Raw genomic sequence first — 17068 nt, forward strand, 5'->3', positions numbered from 1 at the left:
ATATCTGGAGTATAATAAAACTAAACAACTCAAGCATCCTTATTTATATAATAATCAGCAGTATGTTTTACTCAACAACTCCTTTAGCAGTCTCCATATGAAATCTCATGAAAATCAACTGATTATAAATTTAAAATCAAAAGTGGATGCATCTTGGGAGCAGTTCATGTTTAAAAATAATAAATATCACTATTCACAAAAGAATCCAATTAATTGGCCATCTTATATTTGCAAGAATTCCTGCAAATCCACATTCAGCACTGTCATTAAAAAAAACATATTTAATTTGTTGTGGATTAATATTTGTAGAAGTGAAGGTCAAACTCCACCATGCATAGTAACAGTCAATGAGTCATCTTTCATTACTTTCTGTATTTCTGGGACAATAGCTACTTTTCTTTCCTAATTTAAATTAATCCAGTCTTTCTTTCAAACCCTGATGCTGACTTTTATTCCAAGAACCCTTTTGTAATCTGCTCCACAATAAAACAAAACTTTATTGAATTGCTTGATATACAGCGTAGACATAACTGGTCAAATGGTCTCCTTTTGTACCATCAATGCCTATGATTTTATGATTAATATTTTCCATTCCCTCTCAACACCTTCAGGTTCAACTTGTGATCTCATTTTCAGATCCTTGCCTAACAGAACCAACTTCCCTGGATCTGTGAAAACAACTAAGAGCTCAATTTGATTTGCGCTGAAGAATTCCAATTATCCAATAAGAAAGTTATCAATTCTAAAGGAAAGTAAAATATATGCTTACCTAATTTCACATGGCCATTATCTGTCAGAAGGATATTTGCTCCCTTTAAGTAATGAAAAAGTCCATATTACAAATCAACAGATTTGAATACTTTTCTTATAGATCTAACTAATTTTATTTATTTTTGTTATAATCTAGGCTGAATAGACTTCAAAACTGGAGGCAGATAGTGTTAAGGTTGACAACGCACTATTTCAGGCACATCAAATGTTTTCTTCATGGCCACCATCTCCCCAATCTTTTCATCGACTGCTTTCCACAACATACTGCTTTTTAAAATATTTCAGCTGAGGAAAGCAAAATAATTTTAGCTAAGCAACAAAAGAACTGCAAATGGTGGAATTCTGAAACTGTCAGAAATATGTATGACAGCAATTGATAAAGAAAAAAGTAACAATACATTGTGATAACCTGGGGGTTGCAGTGAGGTCTTTGTAGAGAGAGGAGGAGAACTTCTTCAAGGCAGACATTCTTGCAAGAGGATTCAACTAGGCGAAAGTGAGGACTGCAGGTGCTGAAGATTAGAGTTAAGATTAAAGTTATGCTGGAAAAGCACAGCAGGTCAGGCAGCATCAGAAACGTCAATTTTCTTGTTCCTCAGATGCTGCCTGACCTTCTGTGCTTTTCCAGAACCACTAATCTTGACTCATCTCCAGCATCTACAGTCCTCACATTCGCCTAACAGTAGCTTGTGGCTAGTTTTGGAGGAGGTTGAAGTACCTGACTTCAAGATCCTGAGGGTGGTAGTAATAAACAGATTCTTCTTCAAATCACATGTTTTTAAGCTAGATGACATGGTATGCCTGGAGATGGTGCAGAGGAGATGTTGCCTCGGATGAAAAGTCTCAGTAATGAGGAGAAACTGGATAGGCTAGGATTGCTTTTCCTGGAGCAAAGGAGGCTGAGGGGGGAATCTAATTGAGGTGTACAAAATTATGAGAGGCATAGGCAGGATTCTTACAATCTACGCTTTCCCCAAACATGTCTAAGCCTAGATGGCATAAATATAAGGTGAGGATTTGGACAGGATCTGAAGAAATATTTTTTAACCCACAAGGTGACAGAAATTTGGAACACTGCCCGGAAAGGGTGGTGGAGGCAGATACGCTCACAACCTTGAAGCAGCATCTGGACAAGCACACAAACCTTCAGGCTATGAACCAAGGATTAGGATAATTCAATGCTATTGGACTACTCTACATAGATATGATGGGCCAAAGGACATGTTACTACGCTGCATGACTACGACATTTCTGCAGATGATTGCACATTGCTTACGTGAAAATTTGGCTCACAACTAATGAATGTCAATTTGTTAATGATTGACCTCATCAATGAAGACTATCAGCCTGGTTTATCCTTCTAAATATGCAGCATTTAAAACTCCAACAGTGGCAGTTTGGCAGTCATCACAAATCTCATCCTGTTTCCCCAAATCATTTTGGCATCTTCTTCTTCTCTGTGCATCTCAATATGTTCCATTCCTCTCCTTTAATGCACTTGTTCTCCAGCATCCACTCAAAAAGACCTTAAGGTTTTCCTACCTTGATATACTCAGTCCTCTTATATCAAGCAACTTCTCACTGTCATTTAAACCTCCATCAAAAGTCACCTTGTCCTCATTCCATTTAATCACTATTCTCCTTTAAGCACTCCTCAAGACAAGACTGTTATCCACTGTAAGGGCCACCTCTCCATCTTGATATTTCACATGGTCTTAGTTTGCTCCCACCATCTGATCTATAGACCAAGCCTTCCCTGATAAATTTTTTGCATCCTTCTCACTTCATATTCACTTCCTGACCCACTTTTTTCTATGTTCACGCCTAGAAAAAGAATACCAAATCATTGGCAACGCTACTCCCAACTGTTTAATTTTTAGGTTTCTGTTCATCATAAAATTCCACAGTTCAATTTCATATCTTACCTCCAACTACAACTGCTGTGTTTCCTACAAAAAAAAAGAGAACTCTTTCTCACCCTGGGTGCTCCCCTGGTTTAGCCCTCATCCTCACTCCAGCAAGTACAAGATGCATAAAGGGGAATACATGCATTGCTGGACCACAAAACATTACCAGATTGTGCTCTACCCAAACTGTTCATTTTATCACAGTAATCCCAAGCTCCATTTTCCATGCTCAACAATCCCCTAGAAAAATTTGTCCCTTTGCCCTTTCCTCTCCCAACTGGAAGAAGCTAAAGAATTTTTGCCCCTAAGGCTGAGTCTACTTGTTAAGCTTTCTCCGCTGATTTGTAACTTCACCTCCACCTCAGCCCAAAATCTCTCTTTCCTCTCAGAACCCGTTTCCCCTCCAAGCTCATTGTTTCCAAGACCCACTTTCTGCTCTTGACATTACCACCACTAAGATGCTCACCATTCTACTAGTCTTCCTCGCCTCCATTTTGTTAACTGCTCCCTCTCATTGGCATTGTTCCTCCTCCCCTACCAAATTTGCTATCACACCTCCCTCCAACAATAAATCCTGACCTTTCTCTATTTGGAAGGATTTGATGTTGACATCGCTGGATTAGCAATCAGGAGGCCCAGCTAATTTTCAGTGGTTGAGATTTCATGTTCGACAACAGCAGAAGATGGAACTAAAATGCAATTCATAAAATCCAATTAATTGTTGCAAAAACCCATTTTGTTCAGTAATGTCCTGTAGGAAAACAAACCCATGGTCATGTAATCAGATCAAAAGGGTGGTTGACTTTTTGCTTTGACCAGGTATTTTTGAATGCAGTTCTCAGTTAAAGAGTAATTAAAGACTGGCATCAGGCTCTGCCAGCAAGGCCCACAACTTTCCATGAAAGAATCAGAAAAGCCCTCATTTCAAACCTCGCCAAAGACATTCGAAGAGTTGTCACCACCCAAAACGATCACTATATTTTTCCACATCTTTCAGTGGGCTGATAAATGGCTTCTGCTTCTAGAAACCACTGCCAAACATGGCCCTCAGGATTCTGGACAGTAACTTAAAAAAATTTACAGGGAATGCTGACCATATTACCATGCTTGTTTCATCCCTGCTAAAGCATTCAAGCAGCTCCATATAAAGTCACTATCCCTTCTCATCCTGCTGGATTTTTCAGCAGCTTTTCCCACAATTGGGTCCAAGGAATAGCCATATTAAAGTTCTATATTACTTGTCAGAGAATCTCCTACAATCACTTATAAGACAGAGAGACAGCAGTAGGCCATTCAGCTTAGAGCCTTTTCTACTATTTAATGAGATTATTGCTAACCCTCAATTCCACTTTCCTGCCTTTGCCCCATAACCCTCAATTCACTTCCTGGTGAAAAAAATCTATTGCAACCCTGAATACTTAAGGACCCAGCCTCAACAATCCTCTCTGGTAGAGAATTCCACAGAGTCACCACCCTCGGAAGAAATGTCTCCACATCATTGTCTTAAATATACAACCCCTTGTTCTGAGATCATGCCCTCCCACAAACAAGAACCAATCTTTCTGCTTTTACCCTGTCAAGTAGCGTATGAATCTTGTGTGTTTTAATAAGGTCACCTCTCCTCCTTCTATATTTCCAACAAGTACAGGCCCATCCTACTCAACCTTTCCTTAGATTAGTCCCGCCAAACCTGGTATTTGCCTAGTGAACCTTCTCTGGACTACCTCCAGCGTCACTCTTTTTTTACTTAGATAAGGAGCTCAAAAGTATTCATGGCATTCCAGCCATAGTCTGACTCGTGCCTGGTTAGCAAAACCTCCCTACTTTTATACTCCATTCCCCTTGAAATAAAGGCCAATATTCAAGTTACGTTCCTTATTACCTGCTCAACTTGGATGGATAGCTTTTGATGATTCATGCATGAGGACTCCACAATCCTTTGTTCTGTAGATTTCTTAAGTCTTTCTTCAATAACATTTAACTCCTCTACTCTGCCTGCCAAAGTGATCTCCTCACCATTTCCCCATATTATATTCCATCTGCGAAGTTTTAACCAACTCGCTTAACCTGTTTATACTCCACTGTGTCATCTTCACTACATGCCTTACTACTTATTTTTGTGTCATCAGCAAATCTGGCTATTACACATTCACGTGCCTCACACAAGTCACAAATATATTGTAAATAATGGTGGCCCCAGCACTGATCCCTGTGCACTCTACTAGTTACAGATTGTCATCCTGAAAATGTCCCCCTTTTCCCAGTTCTGTGCTTTTTATCAGTTAGCCAACCCACTATCCATGCTAATATACATCTCCAACATCTTTGGCTCTTACTTTATTAAGTAGGCTAATCTGTGGCACCTTATCAATGTCTTCTGAAAGTCCAAACATATGACATCTACTGCTTTCCCCTTTATCTATCCTACTTATTACCTCCTCAAAACAAATTCTGACAAATCTGTCACCGGAAACATGATCTCTAGAATATATTAAACAGCTATTCTTAGCGCCCACATATTTATAATATACAACTGTTTCTCATCAGTATTATCTAAAACATATTAGGATCCAAACCCAACATCAGCATTCTCTCCCTCTCCTGACCCCTCTACTACCTCTTTATTATTAGACTGTTGTCCAGTACTACAGAAGCTCATTTTATTGCAATCAAAGAATAGAGCAACTGTCTTTCACCTTGTCACAAATTACAGTTCCTCTTTCTCTGTCTCTTGGGCCACTTTCTCAGGCCAAACTGAACTGTTGCACCTTACTAATTCGTTACAAATTCTTGCAGAATCTGTTGCATTGTAAATTCTAAACAATTCTAGAGCTGTATGCAAATGTGTATGTGATGTCTATTCTCAACCGTGCTCAGTAAGATTCAGGAATTTAAAAGGCTAATTTATGCAATTACAGTGGGCAATTACTGATTGTTAAAACTACAGAATAGAGTTGCCCAACCAGAAACAAAGTCTGAGTGTGCTGCAAGATAGGAAATTGCTTGCAAACCATCAATTGATATGATAAAAGGCTGAAACACATTCAAAGAATTTTGGGATTATTAGGACCTAACTCAATGTGTTATTAGCATATCCTTTGGTATCTTTCGCCCTTACTTGCTTACAAAGATTACACCTTTAATTGATCTACGCTCATCACTTCGATCATTACTTGTGACAATAGGTTCAACATTCTTAGCAATCTTCATAAAAGGCTTCTGTCCTGAATTTACTGGATTTATTACTGACTCTCTCATATTTATGGTTCCTAGCAATGAAGATCCTGTGTGGAAACATCTTTTCTACATTCAGACAACAAATCTCTTCATCATTTTAAATACCTCAATTCTGTCTTGCTGCAGCAGTCTCTTCTTTTCTAGAGGAGATGACCATGATAGTTTCACTTCTTTCATATGTGAATCACAAAAGTTACATTCTCAGGTTAACTGTAATACTTGGTGTCAGCGCAGAGAAGATGTTGAGATGGTGAAACTATCATGGTCATTCTAATAGATGAGAGACTTAACAAACAATCAAGGTATTTTTCAATGTATAATTTCAGTTACATCACACTGTAAACTTTTGCTATAATTGTGTCTTATAATTGTGCACTCCACAACCACCTGACAAAGGAGCGGCGCTCTCAAAGCTAGTGCTTCCAAATAAACCTGTTGGACTATAACCTGATATTGTGTGATTTGTAACTTTGCACACCCCAGTCCAACACCATCATCTCCAAATTAATGATTTATGTTCTGTATTCCATGATTCCTTTGGTCCTTCTCCCTAACTGATTATGCAAGCAGCATGCAGCTTTCTTATTCCTTCTATCTAGCAAAGTGTAAATATCATTTACCCAAGTTGAAATTCAGCAGACAATTACACACGTTGTGCTAGGTTAATAATGCTGTCCTGTATTTGGTTGCAGTCACAAAGTAACTTCCTCAGCAATGCTCAAAATACATGGGGAGGACTCACAGGGATGATCAAAGAAAACCCAGCCCTGTCAATACAATGGAAAGTAGCAGTGAGAAACCACTCTTCCAGTTACGGGCTGGTTCTCTCCTATGCTTCCTGAAAATACATCCATGCGTGAACTCAGTGTAAGTGAGGGCGCAGGGCAGGCACGCAGGTGTGTGACATAGACAGGATGCAGAGCTGGGTTGAGAAATGGCAGATGGAATTCAACCTGGATAAGTGCGAAGTGATGCATTTGGAAGGTCAAACTCGAATATTGGATTAAAGACAGGATTCTAGGTAGTGTGAAGGACCACAGGGATCTGGGTGTGCAGGTACATAGATCCCTCAAAGTTGCCACCCAAGTGGATATGGCTGTTAAGAAAGCATGTGGTGTTTTGGCTTTCATTAACAGAGGGATCGCGTTTAAGAGCCGCGAGGTTTTGCTACAGCTCTGCAAGTCCCTGGTGAGACCACACTTGGAATAGTGTATCCAGTTCTGGTTGGCCTACTACACAAAAGATAGAGACTTTGGAGAAGGTGCAAAGAAGGTTTACCAGGATGCTGCCTGGACTGAAGGGCTTGTCTTCTCCAGAGAGAAGACCTGATCGAGGGATACAAGATACTGAGAGGAATAGACAGTCAATAGCCAGAGACTCTTCCCCATGGCAGGATTGACGGGTACTAGAGGTCATAGTTTTAAGATATTAAGGGAAAGGTATAGAGGATACGTCAGAGGTAGGTTCTTTACGGAGAGAGTTGTGAATGCATGGCCAGTGGAGGTGGTGGAAGCAGAGTCATTAGGGACATTTAAGTGACTGCTGGACAGGCACATGGAGAGCAGAGAGTTGAGGGGTACGAAGGTTAAGTTATTATATTTTACATTAGGATTAAACTTTGGCACAACATCGTGGGCCAAAGGGCCTATTCTGTGCTGTACTTTTCTATGTTCTAGCAAGGGTGGGCAGACAAATATAAGGAGGGCAGATGCCAGCGAAGGAGTAGTCAGGCGAGCAAGCTACAGCAAGGGAGTAGTGCGCATAACACACACCCAAGAATGAAGGAGGAGCAAGTATGTGCCCAAGAGTCAGAGAAAGGGAGAGAACAGCCAACGAACCATTGCATGGGGAGATGGAGTCCCAGCAAGATGGATGGATGAAGGGTGAAAGAGGATATAAGAGGGATGTGATTGGAGGGGAATCTGAAAGTTTGGTTTAAGGGAGTAGGGGGAATCTACAAGACGTGCCTTGGAAAAGATGGAGGTTACAAGAGAGAGAGAGGACAGCTTTAAACCTGTCAACAAATTGATTTTCAGCTAACTAGGACCTAAGAAAACTTTAAATCATTGAGGGAATGCCTTGCAAATAAATATGGACTGTATACTTTAACAATGCATAAAATGCAGGAAAATATAATGGATTCTACTGTTGATTGCTACATTTAAACCTGACATGTAGTGAAAAGGGAACTAGCTACCTGGTTAAACGTTCTGTATGCTTTGAGCTCATGCGATTGAAACGTATTAAGTTTGACCTCACCAGTCTGCGGAATGACTGTTTAGGGTGATGGATTTTCAGGTATAAAAACATCAGTTATTTCGAAATAATTTTCTCATTCTAACTTATGCCTATTTGAATAGGCAAGATAATAATGCAGTTTCAAGGAAATTAATGCAATTTCAAGGAAATTAATGCTTTCCTTGTGTGTTATGGCTTTACATTTAATGGAGAGTTTATTATTGAGGATATTGATGAATGCTTCTAATTTTGTTTCTGAGGGTCCATATGTTCACAGAAATACAGAAGGTATTTTTACCACAAGACTGCATCACGTAATAAATGAGGTTAATAAGAATGAAAAAGTAGTCCTTACGACAATTTGAAAATTTTAAAAATTGACCCATATTCCTCAGTACTATCTCCTTCAAATTAGTGTTGTCTACAAAGCTGAAGTTGTACCTGCTACCATAGCCAGCTTACCAGTCAGAATAGAAAAACTGTTCAGATAGCCAAAACATAGCTTACAAGAACCAAAAAGTGCCAGTTATGCTGGCATGAGGCTGAATTAATATATCCAATACTGCAGGCAAACCTTTTGGGACTTAATCTACTGTATGACTTGTTTCCTATTAAAGGCATTCAGTAAACTCTCAATTAGAACTGAAAGTGGAAGTACTGACTGCATACATGAAGCTTTCAGAAGACAATGAGAGAAAAGTAAACCTCTGAAAGTATAAATATCCTCATATCATGAACAAATGTTCAAGTCCAGTATTGTTGATTTTAATTTGGCATAATAGAACAGTGGGGCAAAGATAGCTGATAGTTAGGGACACCTTCATACCTCACGATCACACAGAATCACAAGCAATATTCTGACACTAAAGACATCAAATTGATGTCACTCTTCAAATTTTTTCATTCATTGCTCGGTTTTATAAGATTCGCTATAAAAGTGTTCAACAGATGGCCAATAGACAAGTGAAAAAAGTTACCAGCAGTTCAACTTTATTTACCTTTATGTCTCTGTGCATTTTTCCTTTGTTGTGAAGATAATATAAACCCTATGGCAAAGGAAAAAAAGAATACACATTGCATGAATGTATAAAACACTGATTTCAGGTAATCAAACAGATATTTAAAAATCACACATATAGACAAATAGTCAAATGCCAATTTCCAAATGCAAATGTCAACTGAAATATTTCTGCTTTATCTCAGGTTCCAGGAAACACTAATCACATTTTCAGAAAGTCACAAAATGGCACAACTTTACAAATTAGAGCTGAACAGCTTTAAGATGATATTAAAATATTTCTGCAAACAAAGTGGGAGCAGAAATCTAGAACACAAGAATCTAAAAAGCTAAGGCTAGATTGATTGGAGACAGAGTGGCAATATCACTAGATAAATCAGTGGCCCAGGTTAATGTTCTTGGATATCTTTTAATCAACTTGTTCAGAGATGTTTTACATATCTTTGGAGCAGGTGGCACTTAAACACAGGCCTCCTAGCTCAGAGATAGGGACCTTAATGCTGCACTACAAGGCACTAAGGCTCTGAGCATACATTCAAATCCCACAATAATCAGCTACTTTAAATTCATTTAACTAACACAAGTCTGGAATTATAAGCTAATCTCCATGACAGGTCGGCATGAAACTACCATCAACTGCCATTCAAAAGCTGCTGTCTTTGTCTGGTCTGGCCTTCATGTGAATCCAATGTGACTGGCTCTGAGCTACTTTCTTAAACAGATGAGCAGCCATATAACTCAAGGGAAATTAGAAATAGACAACAAAGACAGGTTTTGCTAATAACATCTTCCCTGGCCCAAAAATAAAGAAATTGAAAATCCAAAACATTGATTGATAGATTTATGCATGCAAGGAAATTAGCATTACAGAACCAAGACAGATAAAATGGCATTGCTACAAAACAGTCAATATCTAACTAAATGGGAGAGCAGCCTCAAGTGACTTTACCTGCTCCTACATTCTACTTAAAATTAACTGGGGTATTGTTGTAAAGCATTACCTGCAAGCTTAAATGCCATTTCATAAAATCCCTACAGTGTGGAAACAGGCTATTTGGCCCAACAAGTCCACATCAACCCTCTGAAGAGTAACCCACCCAAATCCATTCCCTGACCCTACTACTCTACATTTACTCCTGACTAATGCACCTAAACTACACATCCCTGAACACTACGTGCAATTCATCTAACCTGCACATCTTTGGATTGTGGGAGGAAACTAGAGTACCCAGAGGAAACCCCCGCCGATAGGGGGAGACTTTGCAAACTCCACACATACAGTCACCAAATGCTAAAGTCGAACCTGGGTGCCTGGTGCTGTGAGGCAGCCGTGCTAACCATTGAGCCACCACGCCGCCCTGACTGCTAGGACTGGCAATCTATAGGACGATCTGAAGAATCAGAGTTATGGCCAACTACATCCTTGACAACCATCCAGATGAACCCACGAGCAGTTGCTAAACATCCAAACGTAACAAACATGGTCTAATTGTCTTTACCTAAATGAAATTAATGCAGCAATCATCTTCACCCAAATCATGTCAGTTAACAGAGCACAGACCAGGAATCAGACCTTTGAGTTTTCCAGGTAAATATGCCTCAACTATGCACAGGAAAACGTCAGGGTATTTTTGGAACCAGACAAGTGTTTTCAACATAACTTCAAAAAAAAAACCCCTAAATGTATTTTTTATGAATTTTCTGCACTAGCCATTCCTACAGCTTTGATAAGAAAGTCAACCTAGACTGCTTTTGTGGCATTCATCAAAATTGAACAACTGTTGATTTTCCTAAGCAAAGTTACTTTCCTACATTACAGAAGTGTTTATATATCTAAAGCTTTGAGGAAAAGCACTAGATAAATACAAGTCTTTTTTTTCTTTTTTCCAACTCATCAGTCTACACCAGGTCCAAAAGATGAAAAGAAATGCCATAATCTACTGTTTAATGCCCATACTAAAATTCCTCAATATTCACAGCAAAATTGGAATGGATTGTTAGCTTGCAAAAGATATTTACTGAAAGACTGTAATTGTTTACCTGTAGCGTTTCCCTACAGACATAAGCAATCTGTAGTTCCGATAAGGGTCCTGTCACTGTTAGAAAGTTAAGAGAAAATGAAATTAAGATATAACTCTAGAGTAAATCAACAACTTAGGATATTTCCACTTACTGCACTAAATCATAACTTCTGTAAAAAAATTATAAACAGAGCACAAGCATATGATGATGCAAGTCCATGGTTTAAGCTTCACGACTTGTCACTTTGTTCTAACATTGTTTATTGTTTGAGGTCCATTTCTCCAACTGGTGTCACCATTTTTATTTAAAAGTCATTGTGCACATCTTTGTCAAGCTGCGCATCAATATCAGAGTTGTGCAGTGGAGTTGTGAGTCGTCATTGCATATCAGTATAACCCCTACCACCCAGTCACTTTTCCCCCCTTTTTTTCTGACTGTGGGCAAGGAAATGGCACAACACCTGTATATTTGGGCCATTCCAGGAGCAGTACATCTGCTCTGACCTGGGGGAAAAAAGTGAACTAAAATTAAGAGAAGGAAATTTTGGCCATTTGGTAACACAATCAAAAGCAGGAAAAGACAAAACATAATCAGCAAAGAGAAACCGAGTGAAACAGGCAAGGCCAAAGGTGAGTTGCAGGTAGTGTGAGTATTTGATGCCACTACTATTGTCATGGCCACGGTTCCTGGTCTTGGCTTTGTGTGCTTTGTTTTATTTCTTATCTTACTCAAAGGGGATTTGCAACTGTCACTGGAAGAACTCAGAGCAACCCAGATTTCTTATAATCATCATGGAGCAGGACATAAAAAAAACACTCCCAGGAAAGAAAAAGAGGCATAAGCAGCACAATACGCCATTTTATGCAAAAAGTACAAAATCCTTCACATTTAGCTCTTCCTTCTAACTTTTATTGTTGAAGAGGATATTATTTACTAGTATTATAGCAGGTCTGTGATTTCCAATTGATGGTGTAATAAATGCCATCCACTTCACACTCCAGATATGATGCCTAGGTAGAAAAGCTGCCCAGAGTTACCAGAAATGCTGCTGTTAAATCCACCATGCGAATTGCAAAGTTTTCCCTTCAAGTAATGAGATATTTCTTCAATCTTGTACACTGACTCTCCCTCGTCCAGAAAAAAAACAAGAACCACCTAGCTCTTGCTTTAACCTTGATGCCAATGGTAACTTATAGTCATTACACTATAATGATGATTGCCACGGAAGAAACTTAGCTTTATCCCAGTTTAGGATCCAGTCTCTCAACCTTTCATTTTCTTTTAGCCCTGAAATTTATTTTATTATTCCCTTCTATGTCTTTCTCATAGAGCCATGCATCCACCAAAATCGACTAAATGTCAGTGATCTCGTCTTATCTCGCCTGTAGCTGCTCATTATGAATTTCTTTTCATATCCAAATACCCTGATTACCTGCCACCCTGCATGACCACATCATCCTCTTTCAAAACCTCTGTCATCTAGCATGATGAGAATGCTTTCACACGGTTCCACTTATCTAATGATGACCAACTAAGATCACTTTTGATTTTTTTTACACTTTCTCTTCCTCCTCTCCAACATCTCAAAGCAGAGTTAGTATTAATATGTACAGTAACAACAACCAGCCTCACCTCACCACCAGGTCTCCAGATTCCTCCACTGTTGCCAAACTACCTATGCAACACAGTACCAGAAGACAGATAATGTCTCCAATTAAATATCAGGAAGACTGAAGCCATTCTTTACCATTCACATTCCAAATCTCTCTTCCTCAGCTACACACAGCATCCCTCAGCCTGACAACCAAGAAATTAAGCCATTTGTAATCTTGGTGTCCAGAGGTAAGCCTCAAATCCCACTCGAACTTCCATTTCTAGCTCAATACTGCTCAACTTCTCTCATGTCTCAACTCATCAGCTGCTGAATCCTTATACACCTTTTTCTTAACTTTAGACTTGACCATTCCAACAAGCTGGCTGGTTTCGCCACTTCTATTATCCATAAACTTCATACTCCCAAAGTTCTGCTACCTGTGCCTTGCACCAAACATCAGTTTCCTGCCCACCTGTGCTCTGAACTACATTAGTCTTGATCAAGCAATGCCTTGATTTTAACAATCCCAAGATTGTTTTCAAATTCCTCCACTATCTCACTCATTATCTCCTTAATCTTATCCAGTTTTATCACCCTCTAAGATATCTGATGTAATCCTGGCCTCTTAAGCATGTTGATTTTAAACGCTCCTCCACAGGTAGCTAAACTTTCAGTTGCCAAGGCTCAAAGCATTGGAGTACCCTCCTTACACTGCCTAGTTTGCTTTCCTCCTTTAAAGCTTTAATTACCTCACCTATTATCTTCTTTTTTGGCTGTTGTCAATTCTTCTGTGAAGCACCCTAAAATGTTTTTATTGTCTTCTTTATGATATTAAAAGCACATTATTGTTGTCGCTCTGAAGCATGTATCACTCACCAGAAAACAGAGGGATACCACCTGTTCGTTGGCCTGTCAATGAAACTGGAACTGGCTGCGAGAATGAGTTATTTGTTTCACCAGATGCCATTTCCATCATTTGCTTGACAGACTCACGTCAAACAGCGTACTCTGCCACAAATGGGAATTTCACTCCAACATGTGATTTATAAAAGCTGAATGTCCATGAAGAAATTATACTTATTTTTAAAAAGTAGATACAGTATGGAATGCACAGCCTAAAGGGCTTGTGGAAACAAAGTCAATGGCAATATTCAGAAGAGAACTGGATACATATTTCCAAGGTAAACATTTTCAGAGTAGCAGGGAAAGAGCAGAGGAGTGAAGACTATGTGGACATGGAACTTGCACAAGCATGATCCACCAGATGGCTTGCTTCTATGTTGTATTATTCTTAAATTCTCTGCTGCACAGTGCTGCTGAACCTTCATATAGCAGTGTAAAATCATTAACTCTACAGGTTTTCAAACTGGCTTGACACAACAAAGGTTTCAACAAGGACCACAGTTGTGGCACAGCTGACAAAGTTTATCATTAATTTGTTGAAAACCCAATGCAGTTTTACAATAAAGTTGGTTGCATGAGCAACTAGCATTCAGGTGAATGAACAAAACAAAAAAAGATAAACCACAGTATATGCTATAGTGCAGAATGATTAAAAATATGGAACAGTGCAACTGGTATCAGACAACGAGCAATATTTGAAAAGCTCAGTGCAAAGTCAGTAAATAGGGGCCAGGATAGGATAGATTTCAATTCAGGATTTAAATGTGTCAATCTAAGTATGTTACAGGTTTTAAAGAAAACAGAAATACTACTTTAACATCAAGACTGCTTACATAATACTGAATATAACGAGTGAAACTACAAAACTTCAGTTATAAAACTTAAAAAGGTATATGAAATTTGCATATATTTCTATCATTTTAAAAAAAGAATTGTATGCTCACCATGATATATATCTTGTAATGATCCGCCTCCACAAAACTCCATACAAATCCATAGCTTGTCACGTCTAGATTTTAAAAAATTCTGCATTAGAATGATTCTTAACAACCAGATCTCTATGGTACAGCTCCAAGTGGTGAGAACAGAAGACATTAATTTGTTAGCATTAAGGGCCAGATCTGGTATACAGTCTCAGGATATGGCATAATTCTGACAAAGGATCACTGGGCTCAAAACGTAAACTCTGCTGCTCTCTCTACAGATACTACCAGACCTACTGAGTTTCTCCAACATTTTGTTTTTGTTTTATGTTTCCAGCCTTCACAGCTCTTTGTTTTATAATTTTGGAGAGCTCTTGTGGTGCAGTGGTAATACTGCTGCCTGAGAGACAGGAGTCCTGGGTTCAAATCCCGAGCTGTGTAATAACATCCCTCAACAGGTTGATGAGGGAATATCTAGTATAATTTTGAAGTTGCCTTCAAGACCTGACAGGACAGAAAGGAGTTTCATAGATTCAAATATTGTGGAAATAAAGGCCCAGGTATTAGTGAGATTTGGATGAACTGAGGAAGAAATTATTTTGTTGTAGTAACATTAGAATCTGCCATGAAACTATTAGGGAGTTCTATTCAGTGGAGTCAGCATCTTTGATACAAAGGAAGTCACAGGACCCAGGGGTTTGGATTGGTGGAGGAATTTAGAGATCTAAAATCAAGATGATTTTCAGACCACTAGGAGTCATGGAGATCTGGAAACACTGGACAGCATGGTCCTGCATTTCTTTTGGGAGAGTGCTGGCCTTTATTGCAAAAAGAATGGAGCATAAAATAGAGAAATCTTGCTAAAACTATGCAAGGCTCAAATTAAGCTGATGTAGTATCACCTTGGAATTCATTATCTTCCTTTTAGCACACGGAATAATATGAAACAAGTGTAATTTTCTAACCTACAGAATTAAACAGCATGGTACAGAACTGCCATCACAAAGTTAACAAACAATAAATAAAACAGGGCATTTTTACACTTCTACTTGGAATTACACTTATGAGCTAAACACTACCAAACCATTTTCACAACAAGTTGCTATGATGTAAATTGAGTATATATTTAACATCATTTATTATTAATTTTGGTCTTTTGAGTTGGTAACCTTTTGGCTTTCTGTGTCTGAAGTTAATAATTAACTTGTAAGTATTTCTTTCAAAACAGTTTTTGAGGCCAGGCTTTAGAATGAATAGGTTTTTGTTCACCAGTAATGGACTTTCCTTTGTTGATCTTTGAATTTTTGCAAACAAGGAAGGAAAATAATAAGGCTCATGGTTTGTTGGAGACTTATGGAATTGTTTTTTTCAGCTTAAGGGGAACACTCAGCTTAGAGAGAGAGAGAGAGACTGACCTTAGTTTCAGCTTTACTTTGAGTTGTCCTGTGAAATCCTTGGGATAGGATGGCTGTACATACATGGCTCCCGAGAAGAACTAGGTTACCTCAGAATGAAGAGTTAGTGCTAGCTCCAGACTAGAAGTGTTAGGCTAAAGCCCTGAAGAGATTATTTAAAACAGAGTACATTTAAGCTCAGGTGTATGATTGTTCCTGAAATAACTCCATGAATCCCATCACCAAGTCACCCTTTACTTACACATGCATAGTTCGGCCAGCTCAGTGCCAGGTCCTTAGGTGAACAGAACCCTGATCCTCCAGTTTACATCTGTCAGCCAGGACTCCCTGATTGGACCAGGTTAGCATCCCTAATCAGGGAACTCACATTCTACGAAGTCTACCTGACCAACCTCATTCCAATCACTACAGTTCCAAGAGGAAGCTATTTGCAATTCCACCCGAGGAGTTGAAATCACAAGCGACTTTGATGTAAAGACTGTGCAAGCAATGCTTTGGATACTACATCAGTTGTGTGTTTTGGGTATCCTGTTCAGTCTATTAAGTAGAGTTTTGAGATTAACAGGATTATACTTGTACTATTGGTTTGAAAGTCTTTGAATTCGTATTAATAGTAGATAGTTTGTTTTATTCTAGTTTACCTTCATTCTTTTGTTTATACAATTCTGGTTAATTGTTAATTTTGCATGAGATCACTTTTTTTAAAATCAAAACAATATGATCCATTAAGCCAGGTTACTCTGAGTTCTGACTTAGAGTCATAGAGATATATAGCATGGAAACAGACCCTCTGGTCCAACCTGTCCATTCCAACCAGATATTCCAACCCAATCTAGTCCCACCTGCCAGCACCAGGCCCATGTCCCTCCAAACCCTTTCTATTCATATACCCATCCAAATGCCTCTTAAATGTTGCAATTGTACCAGCCTCCACCACATGCTCTGGCAGCTCATTCCATGTCCAGTAATAACTTCAGCTGAGTTCATTGCACAAATCAAAATGTTAATTTTTTTTGTAAAGCAAATTAGGTAACAGGACT

At 38.9% G+C, this 17068-nt stretch overlaps 1 protein-coding gene across 7 annotated transcripts in view; it reads right to left on the minus strand.

Annotated features, from left to right (window-relative positions):
* Window positions 1–17068, minus strand: part of LOC140483193 (mitogen-activated protein kinase kinase kinase kinase 3) — a 308564-nt gene that overhangs the window by 181748 nt on the left and 109748 nt on the right. For 6 of the 7 annotated variants that reach the window (XM_072581251.1, XM_072581249.1, XM_072581248.1 and 3 more), the window contains exons 4-7: window positions 14635–14699; window positions 11212–11267; window positions 9152–9199; window positions 770–812 (exon numbers count right to left, since the gene is read on the minus strand). In XM_072581251.1, the coding sequence (XP_072437352.1) occupies window positions 770–812; window positions 9152–9199; window positions 11212–11267; window positions 14635–14699 (212 nt within the window). Of the gene's footprint in view, window positions 1–769; window positions 813–9151; window positions 9200–11211; window positions 11268–14634; window positions 14700–16028; window positions 16601–17068 lie in introns of those variants that run through there. The other variant, XM_072581252.1, reaches the window with a different exon arrangement.

This window comes from Chiloscyllium punctatum, chromosome 11 (assembly GCF_047496795.1).
Source record: "Chiloscyllium punctatum isolate Juve2018m chromosome 11, sChiPun1.3, whole genome shotgun sequence".
Classification (NCBI taxonomy): domain Eukaryota; kingdom Metazoa; phylum Chordata; class Chondrichthyes; order Orectolobiformes; family Hemiscylliidae; genus Chiloscyllium; species Chiloscyllium punctatum.